This window comes from Eleginops maclovinus, chromosome 21 (genome assembly GCF_036324505.1).
Source record: "Eleginops maclovinus isolate JMC-PN-2008 ecotype Puerto Natales chromosome 21, JC_Emac_rtc_rv5, whole genome shotgun sequence".
NCBI lineage: Eukaryota > Metazoa > Chordata > Actinopteri > Perciformes > Eleginopidae > Eleginops > Eleginops maclovinus.
Genome location: NC_086369.1, coordinates 2,166,075 through 2,188,475, shown reverse-complemented (window position 1 = coordinate 2,188,475; position 22,401 = coordinate 2,166,075). Strand labels below are relative to the sequence as shown.

General features: G+C 41.0%; 5 protein-coding genes across 7 annotated transcripts; 3 read left to right on the top strand and 2 right to left on the bottom strand.

Moving 5' to 3' along the window:
• Positions 1-193: 193 nt before the first annotated feature.
• mix23 (mitochondrial matrix import factor 23) lies at positions 194-2,270 on the bottom strand. Of its 2 annotated transcripts, none has more exons than XM_063912666.1 (5): positions 2,136-2,270; positions 1,305-1,430; positions 1,070-1,216; positions 552-611; positions 194-466 (listed from the first exon to the last, which is right to left on the bottom strand). In XM_063912666.1, the coding sequence occupies exons 1-5, from the start codon at positions 2,184-2,186 to the stop codon at positions 416-418; spliced, it is 435 nt and encodes a 144-aa protein (XP_063768736.1). In that variant the 5' UTR covers positions 2,187-2,270; the 3' UTR covers positions 194-415. The 2 variants fall into 2 exon arrangements, with proteins under 2 accessions (XP_063768736.1, XP_063768737.1); XM_063912667.1 differs by lacking the exon at positions 2,136-2,270 and adding an exon at positions 2,088-2,110.
• Positions 2,271-2,437: 167 nt separating this feature from the next.
• fam162a (family with sequence similarity 162 member A) lies at positions 2,438-5,249 on the top strand. Its single transcript, XM_063912661.1, has 5 exons — positions 2,438-2,632; positions 3,378-3,476; positions 3,828-3,939; positions 4,372-4,480; positions 4,631-5,249. The coding sequence occupies exons 1-5, from the start codon at positions 2,590-2,592 to the stop codon at positions 4,739-4,741; spliced, it is 474 nt and encodes a 157-aa protein (XP_063768731.1). The 5' UTR covers positions 2,438-2,589; the 3' UTR covers positions 4,742-5,249.
• A 1,462-nt stretch (positions 5,250-6,711) lies between these two features.
• kpna1 (karyopherin alpha 1 (importin alpha 5)) lies at positions 6,712-13,611 on the bottom strand. Of its 2 annotated transcripts, XM_063912659.1 has the most exons (14): positions 13,546-13,611; positions 12,305-12,438; positions 11,995-12,108; positions 11,805-11,904; positions 11,581-11,696; positions 11,312-11,443; positions 10,925-11,013; positions 10,731-10,830; positions 10,407-10,570; positions 9,961-10,039; positions 9,726-9,851; positions 9,086-9,213; positions 8,745-8,920; positions 6,712-8,605 (listed from the first exon to the last, which is right to left on the bottom strand). In XM_063912659.1, exons 2-14 carry the CDS (start codon positions 12,428-12,430, stop codon positions 8,418-8,420), a joined length of 1,638 nt encoding a protein of 545 aa, XP_063768729.1. In that variant the 5' UTR covers positions 12,431-12,438; positions 13,546-13,611; the 3' UTR covers positions 6,712-8,417. The 2 variants fall into 2 exon arrangements, with proteins under 2 accessions (XP_063768729.1, XP_063768728.1); XM_063912658.1 differs by lacking the exon at positions 13,546-13,611 and having other exon boundaries at positions 11,602-11,696; positions 12,305-12,460.
• Positions 13,612-16,423: 2,812 nt separating this feature from the next.
• On the top strand, positions 16,424-17,396 carry LOC134858075 (nanos homolog 2-like). Its single transcript, XM_063873945.1, has one exon. The coding sequence runs from the start codon at positions 16,424-16,426 to the stop codon at positions 16,874-16,876; it is 453 nt and encodes a 150-aa protein (XP_063730015.1). The 3' UTR covers positions 16,877-17,396.
• Positions 17,397-18,424: 1,028 nt separating this feature from the next.
• LOC134884057 (uncharacterized) lies at positions 18,425-21,514 on the top strand. The gene is given in 9 exon segments (XM_063912660.1): positions 18,425-18,663; positions 18,766-18,880; positions 19,014-19,158; positions 19,248-19,361; positions 19,899-19,924; positions 19,927-20,042; positions 20,265-20,412; positions 20,913-21,052; positions 21,149-21,514. Coding segments are annotated over 6 exon segments (645 nt in total). The 5' UTR covers positions 18,425-18,663; positions 18,766-18,780; the 3' UTR covers positions 20,409-20,412; positions 20,913-21,052; positions 21,149-21,514.
• The last annotated feature ends 887 nt before the right edge of the window (positions 21,515-22,401 follow it).

Sequence of the window (22,401 nt, the reverse complement as noted above, 5' to 3'; positions counted from 1 at the left end):
AACCATGTTGATGAGGTCAAACCAAAAATCTGACCAGGTGCCTAAGGTGAGGGGGGGTCAATGTCCCCTTCACAACTTTCCACTACATACTGAAATGAACCTGATTTGCCCTATGAGGATCAATAAAGGCCTATCCTAGTCCCCCCAAAGACTCCCAAAGGATTTAAATCACAGACAACACATGGCACTTGAAAACATTTCATTGTCTTTAAAAAAAACATCCTTTTTTTTTACAATTATCCTCTGTTGAGAAGAACACGCATGACAGTGTTACAGCTGTGGTAATGCCAACATGAATCACATGGAATATAGGTGTGTTGGAGGTCAGAGTGGTGTGTGTGTTTGCTCTGCTGCAGGACACACACTCTCAGCTCCAGTCTGGATTTGAACCTGGAGTAAAGCATCAGGCGGAGCTTCACTTCACCTTCGGAGGCGTGTAGTGGATTCTGCACCTCTCTCTGAAGATCTGAACACAGGAAATCAGGACCATTTGAGATAATGACAGAGCATTGAAGTGTGATTATAGGATGTACTGATAATAGTGAACTTACCTTCAGACTTCTGTCATTGACAACCTCTTCAACATTCAGCTCTGATTGCATAAGCTTTAACTGGAGACGAGGAAGGAAAAAAGACGTTACTTGGATCCAAATAGGAAGACCATTACAATTTTCTCCCGCCCCTCCAATCAGTGATTACATCAGTGCTTCACCCTTTTAGCTAAGCCAACCAGATTTGTCACAACTCCCTATGAAAATGCATCTGTTTGTGCATGTGTGTTCAAGACCTCATGTATATAGGCCACCAAATGTCTGGTTCTTGCTTTTAACAACTTTATTCTTCATAAAAAGTCCCTATGTAATCTGTCCACAGTGAGTTTAGAGGCTCATCCTGACTGACTAGGACATGGTTTCTGTAAATTAAAGTCAATTAAACACAAAATATATTGAGAAAATGTTGTGATTTGGGTGAAGACAAGCCACTGAGGGTGACTCCTCCGGCTGCAGATGTCTCCTATCTCACAGCCTGCTGGTGTTTGGAGCCCTCTAATGTCAGAAACAGGACATACTTTGGTCTGCTCCTTCCTGAGCTGTCTGAGGAGCGCTAGGTTATCGCTGTCTTTCGCTCTGTCTTCTCGCAGTTGTCCCACCACCTCAGATGTTTGCGCGATACAGGACTTGATAGCTGTGTCCCGGGTCAGATGGGCCTCCATCATCTGTGGAACTCATTAAATTAATTGTGGAACCGCTATAGTGTGATGTGAACACGAGGTAACTGTTGATTTGGTCATGGCGGCCACTCACAGATTCATAGAGCTGTTTGCATGTTTCTGCAGCGTCCACTTTGCCTGAGAAGGAGACTGTGGGCACGGTAGTGTTCAGGGAGTGGACGATGCGGTCGTCTATGTTTCGCATCACCTTCAGCACCTCCTGAAAACACACAGCGGGGGAAAGAGAGAGTCAACAAATGCCCTTCAAAGCAAGGAATTAAAGGTCACAAAAATCTGCTGGCAAATAGTCATCCAAGCATATTTGTGTGCAATGTACTCCAGATTTAATACCAGAACAGGAATTAATGACTGGTTCTCAATTGGCTGATAGTTGTTACCATGGCTGCAACCAATAATTATGTCTATAAGAGTCAGAAGTGCATCCCAGGTGTACAAATTGATGCCTTGAAATGTATTATTCTGTCAGTCAAAACCCAAACACCTCAAAGAGTATCCACACTGAAACACTGAAAGATGTGGCACTGTGTGAACCCCACAGAAAAGTTATACATCAACTAAGACATGCACAAAACCAGTGTTTCAAACTCGTGCTCAGCCTTCACCCAATGATTTATGATTGTGAGACCTGTCCCAGCAAGAGTTGTGCAGCTTAAGAGCCAAAAGGCCAGGGTAGGCCAGTTTAGTTTGAATGTAAGTAACTTTGAGGCGCCTAGTAAGTCTGAAAACCTGTTTTCAGTGATCAAGTCTGACTCCTTGAACTCTTCCCAGTGTTTACTCATGCTCTGTATGAACACTACGCAGCGTAATAGACAACACGATATGTGGTTTTAGAACAGGGTATCATTTATATCGTTACCGTGTCTTGTTAAGTTGACAGGTATTCATTAATGTTGTATTTATTTACCTGAAACATTGAGAAGTCCTCACAGTCTAAAGTTCCACCGGGCGCAGCCATGATGGACTGCAGGGTCCTGAACACACACAGCGCGGGACGGTTGTTCACGGCAGTGCCTGAATGAAAACCACTTGGGTCAAACGAAATAAATATTATTATTTCTCACGTTAATTCTATTCAGATGTCTCTGTTTAAATATCTCAAAATCATTTATTTCTCACATAATTAAACAATAAGCCCCATTAAGATTTTATCAAACTCATGAAAGTTCATCAATCATCCAGTGGGGGTCATATCTGAATTAAAGTCCTGTTTCTTTTAGATCAGGCAAACAGTACAGGCACCTATGGTTATGTGAGGGGTCTGGCTTGTGATCACAGGTAGTGACTTTCAGCTGCTGAAGACGGAGGTCTGCTCTCTAATGGTTTGATAGGTCGCGGTTCCCTTTTCACTTTAACACAACATGAACTTCATCAGATCTCGCCTCTCTATCGGCGGCCTTATTGGTTTGTATATTTAACCTTTATTTACGTGTTGTTGTTGTTGACTTGTTTAGTTGGCTGTAAGTGTCTCCCACTTGGTGTTTGTTGTTATTTGTAGTAACGTCACATACTAGGTAGTTATTATAAGGCTATTTTTCACCACTCATTTGAATGTCATACCTTTAGTTCCAGTAAATGATTCCTACGTGGCTATGAAGTGTGTTGATAGTGATAGTCCCTGTATTGCAAGATGTGTACTTAGGTTTTATAATCTGATGAACACGACTCTACTAAACTGTAGTTTTATTAGAATGATACGATATTCCTATGATTTGTCCCCCTGACTTGCAACACATTGGATTTAGCTGCTTTATTGTGCTCTCATTGGTTATTTGACATCTCGCGAGAACTCATTTATTACGTTTGTTCAATGTGTAGTTAGCATGTATTGTTATGGTATGATTAGAAAATGCAATCAGATATTGTTTGAGGCATTTTAAAGCCATTTTACCAAAGAAAATACACATATTTAGCTGTTTCAGCCTCTCATTGGGACGATTGTTTTTGCTTTTCTTTATCTTATGTATAGTAAACTGAATATCATAAATTCAGATGGGCTTTCTCCCTTGTTGTGACATTTTACATACTAAATGATTAAGAAAATACTCAGCAGCTTAACAGATATTATAAAATATAGGTTGTTTAAACTCTTGTTATGATTCCTTCCGGATTCATGTTACTTTCCTAATGTTTGTGTATATCTGAACAGGTCAGAGGTGCAGACTGGTCCCTGATACATGCAGCCACAGAGGGATGTGCAATAAACCACAGGTGGCCAAAGCAGAGCCTCCTGCAGTGCCAGCAGCAGGTACCATGTAGGGTCATAAGCAGATAGATAAACAATTCTGGTACTAACCACAATTATACAAATAACATGTAAACATATGAATGTTTTTGGAAAGGGTTTAAAATTCCACCCATGTTTTCTTATCTTGTGAGTGATTATTGCCTCAGTAACACAAGCATTACTTCCAGAGGATTGATGACATCACAGGACACTTTGTGCCGTACAAAGTGTCCCAGAGGAAGGAGGAACACAGGAAGTGGGGTTGCAATCCGGGGTGATGGAGCTAATCACGAGGGCTTGTGAAAGTGAACTTCTCTGTATAAGGAGGATGCTTGTTTTTCCTTTTCTAATATGCATTTCTCTTTCATCCAGGCTCTCGTGCTTCATTCAGAACCCCGGGCTATTCACCGTCGAATATGGACAGGAAGATTCTTCTCTGGTCAGGACGCTTTAAGACAGAAGACCAGATACCAGCGCTTGTGTCGTAAGTAGCCTCTTCCTGTGTACACCAGACCTCCCAGCGCACTGATTGGCTCTTTGCGTGATTCAGTTAAAGATACATTACTAGAACAGGGCTCGCTAACTGGATGAGCGGCGGCGCTGCTGTGGGTAGCTGATGTTCCCGGGATGAATGCTGTTTAAACAAGGCGTCTGTTTGTAGCTGGAGGTAATTACTGTTAAGTCATGATAACCAGATAACATCAGATCTGCCGCTGTGATAGAAGTCCTGATTGTCACGTACCCAAACTGCAGACCTCCCACCTCCTGCTCTCACAACAAACGCTGAAAAGCAAGATTAGCAGGTCATTGTTGACGCTATTGCAAAGGAACATGTAGGAAATGTAAACAACCTGCGCGTTGGTCATTTTTTAAATCAACGACCCTACGTTTGTTTGTCCACCTGCCCGTGTCGCAGGTATGAGACGCTGGATGCTGCCAGGAACAAGATGAGAGTGAAAGCCTGCTACGTGATGATGGGACTCACGATGGCGGCCTGTCTGGTGATGGTGATCATGGGCAAACGGGTGAGTGATAATGGACGACTGCTTTGGTTTTGGTTTAAAAGGAGGGTCATCTCAGGGTGCTTTCACACCTGTAGTTCAGTGCAGTAAGACCAGACAACAGACGTGAATATTAGACATTTTTACAGATCTGATTTGTCTCATTTGTCACAGGCTGCAGGCAGGAACGAGTCTCTGACAGGACAAAACATGGAAAGGAAAGCAATATGGAGGGAGGAACTGAGGAGAGAGAAGGAAGCAGCCCTGGCTCAGAAGGCTCAGTAGAAGATCCAACCCATCATACCCTTATAATGGGCCCATAGTGTTATTCCTGTATTTATCACAACTTCAGAGCTCTCCACTCCCATAATAACAGCCAAAATAAATTGTAGTCGTTAATTCTTGAGCCATTGTGAGGTTTTATCTTCATGTTTTTTGAGGAAACGACTAACTTTGTGGTATTGTTCTGGGGAGCACCAATAAAGTTTGATCTATCAATGCTTCTAGTAAGCTGTCAACACGTATCTCCAAATCTCTCCATAATAACTGCCTTAGTTTTGAAATTAGCCTCAAAGGCAACGGTCCGCCTTGTGAAGACAGTTCAGCCCTGGAGGGTTTTAAATGGTGTTCTGTTTTCTGTAAGAGAACTTCAAGAAGTGGATCAGGCTTCTGCACCTCGGTCCGTCCTGTCCTGGATAATGTTATTCAGCTGGGTTGTTCATGACTGATGCAGCATTTGTTTGTTTGAAGTGAGCACTAAAAGATATGAAATAAACTATTGCTTCTTGAGAAATACCGTTTGATTTCATATGTACATGTGACCCACACAAAACGTGTGGTCACAATGTTCCTGTTTTAAATTAACGTATGTTATAATTAACATGTTTAGCTCATTCAACAGCCTTCAATAAGGCGAACGTGTTAAACCTGTTTAACTGGGCAGCAGACAGCAGTAGACGGCAGGATAGCGCTGCCGTAGCGGCTGACTGACATGATGACGGAGCTGCAAGACCCACGAAACGTGCAGCGAGAGGTTTCATCTGCTCATCATTTCTCCTGTTTTACAGGTCACTAATGTGTGCAGTTGTCACAAATGTTAAAATATACACAATAGATGTCTGAATGTTTAAAGTGGTGTTTAAACGCCGTTTGGTATGTTTAATGCCGCGTCGGAGACTGCCTCGTCGTTGCTGTGTATGTGTGTATGTATGGTGGTCGCTATTTAGATGTAGCTTAATCTTGCTCCCTGATGAAAGTGAATGTAAGTTAAGTTAATTGATTACAGCTCCTGTGCACTTTAGGACTCACATATTTTTAATGTTTATATCTCAAGTGCTTTTTGTGTGTTTTGAATTATCTATATGTGTTTTATGGTCAGAGTCATTCCTTAATTATTACAAAAATGCTTGTTGGATGCTAATGCTAGCACAGATTAGATAAATGCTAATACTTTGCCTGAAAAGGTATTTAACAGGGTTTGAGTACTACACCAATATCTGTATTGAGAAGTTTACATTCTTATTTTGAGTCATGATGTTAATTACACTTCGTTATGAACAAATTTGTTTAGTTCAAATAATTCAATTATAATAATAATTCATTCCTCCTGTTTTACAGGCAAACTATCTGTACGCGCCCTGCATAGCGGGGCCTGTTACAGATTCTTGGGGCCTCGTCCGGGATCAGCATCGTTTGAGACGACCATATGCTGATCCAGTGATATTGGACCCAAAGGACCGGACTGATGACGTGTTGCCGGAGTGAAGGTGCTTCCAGTTAGCGACTCAAGAGGTAGGGGAAAGTTTAAAGGGGATCTACGCCTAGGAGTGCAGAATTGTTTGCCACAGTTGCCCACAACACACAGGATGTCTGACAACGAGAGGAAGAGACTAAGCTGGTCCATCAAGAATAGACTTCATCAGCTAACAGCAGATGAAGCGTATGAAGTTGCCACCCACCTCGATCCAGTGGAAGGACTTGACTCATCAGAACTAAACAGGGACGAGGAAGAGGGTTGAGTGTATTGCTGCGTATATGAACAGTATGACTCTACTAAACCTGGAGGATGAGGGAATGTCAATGTTGTTGTGTCTACAAGATGCTGTTGATTTGACTATTGCAAACCGTAGCATACACTTCAACTCTAAAACCAAGTTATTTTCACCTTTTTTTTTGGACCAAACCATCCCCAATGCTTCCCACACAGACTCACCCCGCTCACAGGCTCCATTAAAACGGATTCACTAACGCTGAGGTTCATGAAACAGCTTTTATGCAAATGGCATAACAGGGGACAGTTGCACAAACTCAATACAACAAACAGTAATTAACATGTAGAGCTGGTCATCTCCTGCAGAGATTTTGATAAAAGTATGCAATGTTAGGAGGACTTGGTAAACAAACATTCAGCTTTGCTAGCTAAGGTGATCTCCAGTATGTTCCAAGTGTTTTTAATCTGGATGTTTGTTGAAATGATCTGGAACAATTGCTGTAGAATAAAGGATAATGGCACCATCAGCAACATGACAGATGCTAAACCCAACTAAAACAATAATAGTTTTCTCTTTAAAAATACCAAATTTAGGCCCAATAGCTGGTATTGATGATTTGGCATGATCAAATTGGAAAATACTACCTGAACTAGTGTTGGAAAGACATTGAGACTGCACAGCTAAACAGCCAATTCTCCAAGAGTCTGACTTACTTTGTCACAATTCAGTTTTTCTAGCTCTGCTGAGGCAGCATGATCTACTGATTGTAATTAGTGTGCTAAGAGTTTTCAGTCCACAACAAGTCCTTTTTGTGGGAACAGTCGGCAGTAAGTACATTGTAATCCTTGTGAAACCAGAAGGGGACCGAGCATCCGGACTCCTTGCACCTCGCTTCCTGAGGAGGGAAGAGCCGCGGCATCAACCAATTAAATAGTTAACGCAATAAAACTACGGTGTATTCTCGCAGAGCAGGCGTCAGTCCTGAACTAAAGTGCTGCAAATGAAATCCAATTATGGTAAGATAATTAAAAAAAGAGAAAATATCCCGCTGCTCTGCTGCCGGACAGATCCCGGGGTTAAATAGTCTGAGTTGTCTCGTCCAAGTCTGTCTAAATGTCTCAGTGCGAGGGAAGACTCCAATTCCCATGGATCCACAGGGCGAATTACGTCACACCAGAGGCCGTCTTGAGGATGAAGCCTGTGCAGGTGGAAAGACCCATTACTGGATTAAAAGGAATGCATGATATGGTTTCCAAGAGGGGACGCAAGCAGCCAAACTCCGGCCCTCAGCGACAGTCAGGTTCCTAATTTCCCTGTGGTGGCTTATCCAGAGGAGGCGAGGGAAGTACACCTCCTTTTATAGGGTGTCTATGTGCCTTTAGTAGAGGTCAGTTGAGTCCGTGGGTTGGGACTGTGGGCAGCTCAGTCCAAAGACCACAGTCACATGTGGTCAACATCTCATGGTCAGTCCAGTGTTTAGGTAAGAACGTTCTTCTCTATGTGTGTGAGGAAGGCGGGGTAGAAATCACGTCCATGTTTGTCTGTCTTGTGAGTCATTAATGCTTCAATCAGACAAGCAGTGCAGTCCTACAAACTCCCCCTGGATCAGGAAGAGGAGCACGGACAAGTGCTTTTCATTTAGGGGTGAGCTGAGGTAATCCTAACAGTACGACATGGGGGGGGGGTGTTACTAGGACAATCAGCTGAGCAGGAAGGTGAGGGTTCAGGATGATTTGAGAATGAGTGAAACCTTCACAAACTGGCTGACAGGACTGCAGAACTCCACCCACATCGGACGCATGCGCACACGCTCCTGCAACGTTACATAATCATGGTCATGATTGGATCTCAGGAGGGTAGGGGAGCCGAGGGCCGTCCAAACCCTTGATCGTGGCAGTGGGCAGAGGGTGAGAGAGATGAGCAGAGGTGAGGATGAAGGTGGAGCACATGGGGAGGGAGGGTTTTTAGCATTATAGCTGGAAGCCTTCCATCGGGGCCTCGCACTGCTGGAAGAGGAACTGCTGCTGCTGCAGGTCCACAGCCGGGGCCACAGACGGGTCCTCGTCTTCGGTGTTGAAGTAGCGCTCGATCAAGTCGAAGGCCTTCTGGTAGATTTCCTGGTTCTCATGGCCCTGCAGGAACTCCAACTTGTCCAGGCCTGCAGAGAAGGAAGGATCAATTTACTGCAAGCTGTTAAGATATCGAATGTCAGGTTTAGATCACTATAAAGTAAACATCTTTGAATTTGGACGAGTAGTGTCACCTTAGTATTTCCTTGTGTGACCATTTAGACTTACCGTAGGCTTCTTCGATGAGTGCACAGTAAGGGTTGATGCCCCCCTCCCTCTTGGCCTCCAGCTCTCCCAGTCGCAGGATGTTCTCCAGGCCGTTGAGAGCCACCTGAACTATTTTGGAGTCCATGAGTGTGAGCAGGTCACACAGAGGTTTGATACAGCCCAGATCCACAAGGTGCCTACAGGGGGACGTACACACAAAGACACAGAATGAAACGTTCATTCAGAGTAATTGTCATAAGCAGTAAACAACAAATATTTCACCCAAAGATAAAACTAAACCACAGTCAATATACAGGCTGAAGAAGTCTCCTAACCTTATGTTATTGAGAGTTTTTCCTCACCTAATTTGCTCTGCAGAGCCCCCTGAGGTGGCGTTGGTGATGGCCCAGGCTGCCTCCTTCCTTGTGCGAAACTCTGCGACCTGCAGGATGGTGATGAGAGGAGGCAGCAGACCGGCATCCATCACCATCTGAAGGGATGAGGAAAGACTTTATTATTAGAGGAGGAAATGCTCAACTTTGGGTTTTTTGGGGGCAACCAGTGCCTTTAATACAGTGCAGTTGAGGAAATGGGGAGACAAAGGGGAAGACATGCGGCAAAGGGAGTCAGGCCGGGGTCAAACCTGGCTCCAACACATGGAATCAAACCCCAGTATATGCCCGCCAGCTCTACCCACTGAGCTATACGACGGCCGAAATGCTCAACTTTTAACCTCAATCCTAAGACTGCAACTTTTCAAAATACTTCAGCAAGGCTTTCTAGTCATACTAGGCCAGGTGACCTACCTACCTCACCTGAATGTTTGAAAATGTATCTTTGAAGCCTTAAATTGTGACGCTCTTGCCTCCATCTGTAATCTGTTAACTCAAATACACACACACACACACACACACACACACACACACACACACACACACACACACACACACACACACACACACACACACACACACACACACACACACACACACACACACACACCTGTATTTGTGCTCGGTTCCCTGCGGTGATGTTGGAGATTGTCCAGCAGGCTTCCTTTTTGATGGACTCCTTGGGGCTGCTCAGGAGGTGCAGTAGGGACTGCAGTGCCGAACAGTTCAAAATCACCTAGATGATCATAAATGACACACCAAGTAAAAAACCAATCATCTATAAGTACTCAATTCCCTTCTCCAAGAGTAGTTTGACTTTGTGTGTGTGTACATGCTGCCATTACCTGTGTCTGCAGATCATCTCCTGTGACTATGTTCCCAACAGCCCTCAGTGCAGGAGATACCACCTTATAATCAGAGTGCCTGCAACAAGCAGTAGAGTAACGTAGATCAGATGTTGTTTTGGAAATGTGAAGCTGATGCAACCTTTTGTACGACCCGTTTGCGCTCCATGATAGTAGTTATAAATGTTGGACCCTATTCTGTGCTGTCTTTTTTTACGCGTTGATACTACAGCATTTCCTCTCCTGACCGTTGATGTTTGTTAGTGAAACTCAGATACTGTGTGGGAACATTCACACACACACCCACATCTGGATTGTCACACCCACTGTAGCAGGGGGTAACATGGGAGATTCTGTAACTGTCTGAGTGAGAACCTGGCTCTTTTCCAACACTAAATATCTATCCTTTAGGATTGTACGTGTACAGCACGTGTTTAAATACTTACAGCAGTAACTCCACCAGCCTGCGACACACTCCTGAGTCAATAACAGCCTGGATTTTGTCGTTGGGTCCGTCAGATAGGTAGGAGAGTGCCCAGCATGCATCAGCCAGGATGTCTGTGTCATTGACAAACAGCAGCCAGGACAGTACACTGAGACACGGGGACACCTGGGGGACAGAATGGGAGCATGTTGGTGTTAAATTCAGTTTTCAAGTTCAGATTTAACCGCCTGCAGCGGTGTGACCTTGAAAAAGTGAGATATGATATACCATAGCAATGTGAGAGGTGTGCTGTTGCCATAGCGATTTGTTTATCTTGGCAAATTACCTTAGCGAAGTCCGGAGGTGGGTTCTTTCCTCTGCACAGGTTTGAGAGCGCCCACACTGCATTCCTCATCATCGTTAGACGGTTCTGTTTGGCCAATAACCTGCAGAGGGAGGATGTTTCACAGGGTCAAAACCGCTCTGTACTTTCCAGTGTGATAAAGAGATCCAGGAGGAAGAGATGGTGTTGCTACTCACTGCACCAGGGAAGGCAGGATGTTGCAGTCTATGACAAAGTCCCTGCATTCTGTGCTGTCTCCTGCTATGTTTCCCAAGGCCCACACTGCCTGTAACGCACAAATCAGGTCCGTCAATAAACAGCAAAGAAGTCTACAAAACTGGCTGACAGGATTATCAAACCAGGAGGAAGTTTAAGTGATAATACACTTGATTTTATTGCCTATTTCAAACAAGAAATCCGGTATAAAGTGCTTTACAATAAGGGAAAAAAAGAGTGGACTAAAAAGCAGAGACATAATGCCATGAGTAACGGGAAATGGGATGGAAAATGAAAGTCACTTAAAAATACAACCTGTTTAGTAATTAAAATCACTGTGACCACCCATACTTCGGAATCCACCCTACCTGTTCCTGTACGTCTTCGAAATCCGAGCTGAGCATCTCTATGAAAATGGGCACGGCTCCTGCCTGGATCACCACCCGAGTTTGATGGGATGTCCCTGATGCGATGTTGGTCAACACCCATGCAGCCTCAAACTGAAACATAATCAGAATATAAAACATGCATTAATATTTATCCCTGTGGTTATTATTAAACTGCTGAATGTTATCCCCTTGCACCAAACAAACATAAAATATCTGAATCTCCCAAGCTCTGTTTAAGTTTTGCGCACCTGCAGACTGTGGAAATGTACCTGCAGTGTGCAGTTTTCTCTCCTCTTCAGGAACTCAACAAAGCGCTCCACCACGCCTGAAGTGGCGATGACTTCATCGATGGGTGGGTTGGGTTCTGTGTGACGCAGGTTGGCAATTTTCAGAAAATGAGTATACAATTATCAAAGCATTATGATTAGATATGAATGCATAATAACAGATGAAGTAAAAAGGACAGCTATACCTTTAGAAAGCAGTTTCCTAAAGCGCTGAGTGCCTATTAGCTGCTGCTCAGGACTACTGGAGAAGATCATCTGAGTCATGTCTTCAGAGATCACCCCACCCTGTACGGATCAGGAATGGAAACGTGATGAAACACAAAGAAAATGTTGTTGTACGACTTCATATCTGTTGTGTTTTGATGCTCTTCTTACCGTGTTTGGATCCATGTTGTTAGCCTGGGACTCCAGGTAGCCGCTATCGGCCATCCCATCGTCCTCTGGGAGGCCATCATCCTCCACTGTGGCAACATTCCTCCTCTTAAAGAGCTACAAAAGATAAAGTATTTTAAAGTACACTTCTTCTTCACTATGACACTGATATAAAGAGCATGGGTTCATGTTTGCTGCATGATATGAGCAACACTGGCAGGCAGGATATGAAACTGCAATCATGAAGTCTGTTGAGGTTTGATCTACCTGGAGGATCCACCTCCACAATAATACATATGCACACTGTGTTCACCTGTTCATCCTTCTTCTGTTTGCGAAGCTGTAGGCCTTCCTCTTCCCTCCTTCTTCTCATTTCATCTGTGTTGAGGGACTTGTTCTTGTAGCTCTTGAGTCGTGCATTGTCCTTACCCTGACTCATTGTGTAGCCTGAAGAGATGCAGAAATACATGTTATTCAGACTGACTAAGATAAGGTTTGGAGATTTTATTCATTCTAATCTGAATATGAATCTTGTACTGCTTGTCATTGCCAAAACTACACTGTAGGTACTGGGCATATGACAATAAAATCTTTGAATTCAAGTATGTATCATGTATGTTTAGCCATTAGGTTTGTCTGTATGGCAAACCCCACCGGTTTTTTACATGTGTCAATTACATAAATCATCAAAACAGTCAGTAAATCATGTGAAACTACCGTGTATAGATGAAGTTTACATAGCTAGGGCATCATCCTCAGAAAACAGTTCAACAAACCGGGGCATCTGAGGATACTAGCTAGCTAGATGGTTAGCTTTATTGACACTGCGTGGTTAATAAACAACAACACATATAAGCATCTCATGACCGGGTGTGCTGCTTCCCCGTATCGATGGACAAGCTAACAAAGCACACATTAAAATTGAATTAATGAGACACGGGTACACGGGAGCAGTTTGTCAGCTAACTAATGTCATAGACGTTTTTAACACAATACCGTTCAAACCGTTGAAGCAGATTGTTGGAATGACCGTAGTGGTCAAACGGTGGTACTACAACTCCCGTGACGTAATTTTGGTCCCAAAATACTTTTTTTCATTGATTATCATTGGTAGAGAGACGTCTGTAAATGAGCATACGATTTCCTAAAGATGTTTTAACTAAAAGGTGATCTGAGAAGTCATTTAACACAATATTTCCCTACAATCTCTCCATTTATTTGACTAAACGGACAGCAAGAGGCAGGGAATAAGAGAACCTCCAGTGCGCATGTTCAATGGACCCACATACGGGTACTTTGTGTCTCCTACAGGCTCCTTTTTGGCTTCAAGCGCCACGGAGAAACTCTCATAGGAGTGATCGGAGTTCCCATGAATTCACTGCAGAAAAATAGCTGGCTAACAGTGGCTAGCTGAGTTAGCTCTGACATGTAACATTAGCTCATGCTAAGCACAACGATTTTCCAATGTTACCGACAGAAATAACGTAACAGCTTATTATTATAAGGCTTTACCATACAAAGAACCATTAATAAATGTAATTATTATCAACTGACCTGTCAAATTGGGCTCTGTAATCCCCTTATTATTCGCTAGGCCACCGTTTGTACAGCCGTCGCCGGTATGACACTGCGCATGCGCGATGTCAAACTACATCCCCCCCTCCGCATTTTCCCCCTGTTGCCCACCTACGCGATGATTTGTAAAACACGAGCCTTTACTTCATGCAACTTGCTGCACATGTGTAATACACAGTAAAACACATGTTTGTGGGCAGACTTCACTCCATGGCACAGCGACACAGACCGCTGTGCAGGGATTAAACTCGGCTGACATTCAGGACTACATCGCGAGGTCTGCATGCATGCATGTGTTTCCCCCCCAGTTGTATGAACGAGCAGGTGCAGTGCAATTGTTAACAATGTTGCTGTTTCTAAAGTGGGCCAGACGATGGGCCAGCCGCCATCAGAGGCTCGTCATGACTGATGCACCTGCAGTGTTAAAAAAAATCCTCACATTTTTAATCAACTATTCTCCTTTCTTCTTCTATCATCTTAAAGCCTTTCATGACCTCCAGTGTGACGCACCATCAAAGGCATTGTATGTGTAAACGTATCTGGCAATAAACTGATCTTGAAAACATTTAGCAAAATATTCACAACAGACAGATAATATTATTATTAATAAGATAATAAAAATAATAAAAAGGTAATAATAAAAATAATAAAAAGGTAATAATAATAATAATAATAATAAAAAGGTAATAATAATAATAAGGTAATAATAATAATAAAAAGGTAATAATAATAATAAGGTAATAATAATAATAAAAAGGTAATAATAATAATAAGGTAATAATAATAATAATAAAAAGGTAATAATAATAATAATAATAATAAAAAGATATAAAAAGATAATAATAATAAAAAGGTAGTGATAATAATAATAATAATAATAATAATAAAAAGGTAATAATAATAATAAGGTAATAATAATAATAATAAAAAGGTAATAATAATAATAATAATAAAAATATATAAAAAGATAATAATAATAATAATAATAAAAATATATAAAAAGATAATAATAATAAAAAGGTAATAATAATAATAATAAAAATATATAAAAAGATAATAATAATAAAAAGGTAGTGATAATAATAATAATAATAATAATAATAATAATAATAATAATAATAATAATAAAAAGGTAATAATAATAATAATAATAAAAAGGTAATAATAATAATAAAAAGGTAATAATAATAATAATAATAAAAAGGTAATAATAATAATAATAATAAATAGGTAATAATAATAATAATAATAAAAATATATAAAAAGATAATAATAATAATAAAAAGGTAATAATAATAAAAAGATAATAATAATAAAAAGGTAATAATAATAATAATAATAAAAAGATAATAATAAAAATAATAATAATAATAAAAAGGTAATAATAATAATAATAATAATAATAAAAAGGTAATAATAATTAAAAAAAAGATAATAATAATAATAATAAAAAGATAATAATAATAATAATAAAAAGATAATAATAATAATAATAAAAAGATAATAATAATAATAATAAAAAGATAATAATAATAATAATAAAAAGATATAAAAAGGTAATAATAATAATAATAATAATAAAAAGATAATAATAATAATAATAATAATAAAAAAGGTAATAATAATAATAATAATAATAATAATAATAATAGTAATAATAATAATAAAAAGGTAATAATAATAATAATAAAGTAATAATAAAAAGATAATAATAATAATAATAAAAAGGTAATAATAATAATAATAATAATAATAAAAAGGTAATAATAATAATAATAATAATAGGCTAACATTAATAATAATCCTACCATCATAGCTTCTTCTTTCATATTCTTCAGAACGCTTACTTCAAATATGTAAAAGGAATATAAGGGGAGATAATAAAAGACCTGAGCAAAAACATGAAGGTAATAGAGGCACATTAAAGACGATTAACAAATCAAAATTAAAATGAGTTGTAGCTTTGCCAATCTCCAGTTTCCTCTGTTCACCAAATTACTTTTATAAAGATCGTCACAGTTTCTTATGCAGACATCAAGTCAGAGCTGTTTAATACATTGACTGTGCCATTTAAGTTTTGGTGGCGTGAGTGTGTGTGTGTGTGTGTGTGTGTGTGTGTGTGTGTGTGTGTGTGTGTGTGTGTGTGTGTGTGTGTGTGTGTGTGTGTGTGTGTGTGTGTGTGCGTGTGTGGAGTCTTGACCCTCTACAGGTGCGCTGTATCTGCAACACTTCAAAGCTTTAAGAAACGAACTTTTGCTCCAGACCCCCCCCCCCCCCCCCCCCAGACTGTACGACAGACACCTGGCACAGATCTGGCTCCACCTTACAGCATGCATTGTTGCACTTACACGCCTACACACTCCGAGTAATTCTTCCCAAACACAACAACAATGCAACGACAGGTCCAGAGCTCCTTTGACATGTGGCACGACTACTTTGCCCTGGGCAGGGTGCTGGAGACGCTGCATAACCAGGATGATGGGGGACTCACACACACCGAGGGCCCCGACAAGGAAGCAGCATCCTCCTGGAGCCACGTCCAAAAAACTTCCCAGAGAGGGGAGCATAAACACTCCACAGAGTCCAGCAGTGTGTGGAGTCTTGACCCTCTACAGGTGCGCTGTATCTGCAACACTTCAAAGCTTTAAGAAACAAACTTTTGCTCCAGACATCAAAGGAATCCCCCCCCCCACCCCCCCCCCACCCCCCCCCCCCCCCCCAGACTGTACGACAGACACCTGGCACAGATCTGGCTCCACCTTACAGCATGCATTGTTGCACTTTAAAGATCTCTATAAATACGGCACGCTCCATCACACGCCTACACTCCGAGTAATTCTTCCCAAACACAACAACAATGCAACGACAGGTCCAGAGCTCCTTTGACATGTGGCACGACTACTTTGACCTGGGCAGGGTGCTGGAGACGCTGCATAACCAGGATGATGGGGGACTCACACACACCGAGGGCCCCGACAAGGAAGCAGCATCCTCCTGGAGCCACGTCCAAAAAACTTCCCAGAGAGGGGAGCATAAACACTCCACAGAGTCCAGCAGCCTGTCGGACACCAGCTGCAGCGCCGGGACCCCCACTGGATACTGCAGATTCTGTAAGCAGAACGGGGAGTCTGAGATGGTGTACCGGTCACACATGCTGAAATCAGACGAGGGGAAAGTGATCTGCCCCATCCTGAGGAAATACACCTGCCCCATGTGTGGGGCCAGCGGGGACCAGGCGCACACACGCGGCTACTGCCCGCAGAATCAGCAGAGAGAGGCGGCCGGGATGCGGCAGGGCCCCCGGGTGTAGAGACGGGACACTGCTCATGTTTACAGAGACTGTTAAAGGTTCCCAACAAGTTTGGATTGATTTTGTGCAGATATTTTAAAACTGCAAAACTAGAGCTGTTTTTGTTTCAGGAATCAGGAATGATCTGGGAACAGTTAGTCATGTTCCTTGACTGACGACGCTGTTCATAACGTGTTCATGAGTTCATGTTCACAGAGACTGTTGCAGTTTGTGTTTTCAAACCTTGGAACATTTTTCTATTACAAGGTTTTTATAACTGCAAAACTAACGCTCTGTTTTAAATCATCAGGAATAAATAGGGGGAAAGTTAGTCAAGTGTTTGCATTCAAAATGGAAAAGGAAAGCTACACGGATAACAAACTACAGAAACACTCCAAGACCAAAGCATGTCCATGTGTTCATGTTGACAAAGAAAGTGTTAGACGTTGTTGTTGTTGTTGTTTATAAAACGTGTTATTGTTCTTCTGTTGTTCAAAACTTTGGAAAAAAATGAAAATCACTTTTTGTTGTTTGTTTACATTTGGAGGGAATAAATATGGGAAAGGTTACTTATGCTTCCGTGTTGTTCCTGTAAAAGTGTTTGCTTTGAGGTTGAAAAAAGAAAAACCGTGCATGTTTTTTAGCTAAACGTTTTATATATGTTTGCATGCATCAAAAGCTAGAGACGTATTTCATATATAAATATGCAAACACTACAGTATAAAGCTTCAACACACACAATACATCGTAAAGGCTGATTGAGGCTCTGCTGTGAGCACACTTTTTAAGCCTCAAACCTTGGACACAGTGTAGATTACTGGCATTTTAAAACGGCCAAAACTAGAGCTATTTATTTTACATTATCAGGAACAAATATGGGAAAAGTGCTTCGTTGTTTTTTGAACTTGAGGTGAAAACAGTAAACTATAGACGTATTTTCAGATATGCAAATATATTTTTAATCGTCACAATAAATACACAGAAATTAGGTGATATTTAACAGCTACACTTGTATAACGTTTCTAAAAACCGAAAGCAAGTCATCATTTCATAACTTTACAGTTCATTATAATAGAAGAGCTCTCTGATCCACCTGCTGCTTTGATAAAGGCCATAAATTGCTGTTACTAAACCATTGTATGAACGATGACCCCTCTTACACAGAGAGAGTTATATCATAGACCTTATTTATAATTATTAAATGAGGCTTTCATGTCAAATGCATGGACATGTTGAGGAAGAGGTTGTTTTACAGAGTTCTTACTCTGTTAGTTTTGGGAGAAATTTATTTAGTTCCTTTCCTCTATTTAAAACTTATAGACTAGCCCAAGCCCATAACATGACAAAAGAAGGTCATATGTAATGAATACAGTCATGTATGACTAATAAGCAGCAGGGAGGATCTGAATTCCTCCCATGATGCCTTTTCTCCAGCGGGAGAAAGTTGGAAGATTCATTGGCTATTCATAACACACCTGGCCACACCTGCCGGCTCACAAAGCGATGTGATTGGCTGAGAGCACCTGTTACCAAACATTACTACACAGGAACAGAGTCCAGCTTTTATAACTCAGTTATGAAGCAGAGTCATACACCTGAGGTCAGCTCTTTTGTCTTTCATTCATCCACTGCTCAAATATCCATCATTTGAAAACAAAGGAGACAATAAAAGACAAAACCCAGGTGATGTAAGTGTGAAACACGTGCAGGCAGGCAGTAAAAGGCTCAGTGTTGCACAACAAGCTCCTCTTAACGCAGCCGAAGCCCTTCCTCGACAGCAGTGTTTGTGTCATCACAGAACAGAAAGGGTACGTCTAAAGCTTCTGTATTCCACAGATTTTAAATATCTTCACTTTGTTGTTTTACTGTATAATGTGTGTTTTAATACTAATACTTTATCTTTGATTCAGATAACTTGTCTAAAAATGGCCAAACACAGCATCAGCCTTGTGGTTGCCATCGTGCTGTCACTGATTGTCTTCATCATCACCATGGTGTTCACTGCGTTGGCCGGTCCGGGAATAGGTACGTTTTTATGTGCATTACTTTGGGATATAAGGTTTGGTTGTTTAATATAAATCTGTAGAAGTAATGCTGCATAATATGACCTTTAAAATGAATCAAAATGAGCGTATTTTGTGTTTTTTTCCCCCCAAAGATCCCTTTTTGGAGACCACCAAAAACATCTCAGATGCGTTTGTGACTGAGATCACTCCGGATGGATGGACGTTCATCATTTGGTCCATCATTTACATCTTCCTGGCTTTAATCATGGTCTACGTCATCGCTGGCATCTTTAGGAAGTAAGACCCAGCCTTAATATATATATTTTTGGGTTGAATTGTATGTTTTTTACCAACACAAACATTAACCTGTGTGTTTCTGTCTTCAGGAATGCATACGGTCTGGTGTACTGCAGCCCGGCCATTCTGCCTCATGGATTCTTCGTGACTTGGTGTTTGAATCTGACCCTAAACATTTCATGGTTGTTCCTGTGGGACAGAAAGTAAGACACTTCCTTATTGACTTTAACTGAAATCAATCAGAAGTGTACCTATTGAGAAACCCTAAATTACAGGCAAACAATTAGCTTTAATTGGTTGTACATTTTTTAGGTTAAATACCTGGGCTGCATGTATTTGAATGTAGGACGCTCACACGGTCATAGGGTCAAATAAAGGTCCTCACTTACAATCAATAGGATCAAAAAGGCATGATTAGTGCACAAACTGAGTGACAAAGTGCATGCGTTATGGTAGTAAATATTACAGATGTCCAGCCCCTTTATAGTAATGTGTGTCGTTCTGTTGTTACATATTCAGATTTGACTTTTTGTATTTCCGTCTATTCTGGGAGTTATTCCTTGTTTTGGCTGTGTGTGAAATGTGTGATATTTGATTCAGGAATATGAAATGTATAGTAATATATGTGTCAACAAATGAATGGTGAATACTTGCCGTTGGGACTGGATTACACTAAGATTAAACTGCATAAATGCCATCACAACTGTTATAAAATATGCTTTCTCCCCACTTTGTCAAAGGTTGATGGTTGGTGCGCTTGTTTTCCTCATCTCATCGCCCTCACCAACTACCTCATGATATTCTTCTCCTGCCACGGTCTCAACAACTACGGAGCGTGGCTTGCAAAGTACCACAAAGTAGACCTGTGGCTTCACCGTGTGGTGGTGAGTGCAGCAGCTGTTTACCTTCCAGTAGAAGTAGAATCGGAGGATGAAACCCTCTTTATTGTCACACACATGCACACAGCAGAGCACACACAGTGAAATGTGTCCTCTGCATTTAACCCATCCTAGTACTAGGAGCAGTGGGCGGCTATTGTGCAGCGCCCGGGGACCAGAAACATCTGTAGTGTCAGTCGCATACTGAGTGTGTTGTCTCTGCTGCAGGTTCAGAACGGTATCGCCGTATACGCAACATGGACCACCATCGCCTCCCTGGTGAACCTGGCCATCGTGCTGAATGAAGATGCTAACATGTCCACGACGGACGCCGCACCGTCTCACTCTCTGTGCTCACTGTGGTGCTGTTAGTGTGGTGAGTGCAGAGAGAGAAAGCAGTGGTGGACAACATCTGTCCAATCCAATCCAACCAGCGTCCTCTAAAACTTCCTAATCTACAAAAAAACCCATTAAATTTGGCTCTTCAGGAGATGAAATATGTGGTATTGTGGTTTAAACTCACATTTTGGCTCCTGAAAACGTCCTCAAAAAACAAACAAAAAATGGTCTAAATGGGCCTGACTGTTTTTTATGTAATTATGCAGCTTGTAATAATTGTGCAAATTGGCCAACATATACTATGAGCTAGCATATATTCCACATTAAATGTACGATACACAACATTTTTGGGTTTGCAATAGGACTTAAAGGCTTGGAAATATTGAATTTAGTAGAAATAGCAAGACTACACGTGGATATCCTAGGGCAATTAAAAGGCATGCATTTACCATCTGACCTATGTACGGTATTATTTAAGCATTAAGTAAAGAAACACCACTGCCTTCAATAAGTTAAACTGTGTTGTGTTTCTTGCAGGACTGTCCTTGAAAACACCATCCTGGACAAACATGTCAGGTACATCCTCATCATCTACCCCGCTGTGATCTGGGCGCTGACCGGAGTGTTCACCAAAAACTACAACTCTGCAGAGCCTTCACGTAACAACACCTTCATAGGTGAGGAACTCATCCTAATCTCCACGATGTTTGCCTGTCTTAAACGGGACAATATGCACACTAATGCTTCCTCCTGGTATTTCCTTTCCTCTGCAGTGGTGCTGCTGGCTCTGGCCTGCACCGTGTGTGCAGCACGGATAGGTCTGGTCGTCTGGAGACACATCAAGAAGCCGCTTTATGAGGACATCAATCCAGAGAGCATGACTCCTTTGGAGATCGCCGACAAGCAGAAAAAGATATTCAAATAAGAGACTATACTCCTGATAAACCTGTCTGTCAGTATTGTTTCTGTATGATCTGTATATATTGTGATCTATGACTGCTTTGCACTGCTGCCACACAATGAAGCCTCTTAGAATAAGCACGTGATATAATACTGAAGTCTAATTCAACTTAATGTATTCCTCATCTTTCCTATAGGCCTGTCGTTCATATCAAAAAGGGTTTCATGTTTATTTTTGTTTGTGCATTTTGACTTGTGTTTTGTATATTGTTGAGAATAAATATATTGCTTTCTCTCATTTTTATGCTGTCATTGTTTTGGCACATTAGAGATAAATACTACAACTGTTGAAATAAACAGCACAATTATTTAAAACACATCGTCGGTGGTGGAATGTACTCATAATCTAGTACTACACTTAAGTACAAATGTTATGTAATTCACTACAGTTCAGAGGGAAATAATGTAGTCTTTATTCCACTATTAGGTGAAATCAAATTCAAATTGTATATTTTTTCATATTTATTCTACTCATTTACTCAGTAGTACAGAACTATATCATATTGGTTCCACATTGACGAATTGCAACCCTTATACTCTTAATTAATATAACATTTTATAAGGAAATAAGACTTTTAAAAGAGCCATTCTGCACAATGAGTACTTTGATATTCGAGTGCATTTGTCTCATAATACTTCTATTCTTTACTTAAGTAACCCTTTACACTCAGGACTTTTAACAGAGCATGTTGAGAGTGTGGTTTTACTGCGTTTACCTGAGGAAAGGAGGGCTCTTTCCAAAACAGCTTGTTGCAAAACTGTATTTAGGGCGTGTTTCCCTCCATCTCACCTGACAACACAACCAGATCTTTAGACTTTAATTTCCCAGCAAATTCCTACTGTGACTATCGTCATCCTTTTTAAATATCATCATTTCTTTATGACATTTTTAGACGTTCCCATTCAAACTGACCTTACACCGAGTGTTTACACTATCGTTACTGCTGGTTTCAACTTAAAGAGAGGCCTTTTAAGTCCTTCATTATTTACTGCACTGTAGCAGAAACGTATAGAAGATAGGAGCAGCACGTGACCAGTGGTCGTAAACCTTACACAACGAGCACGT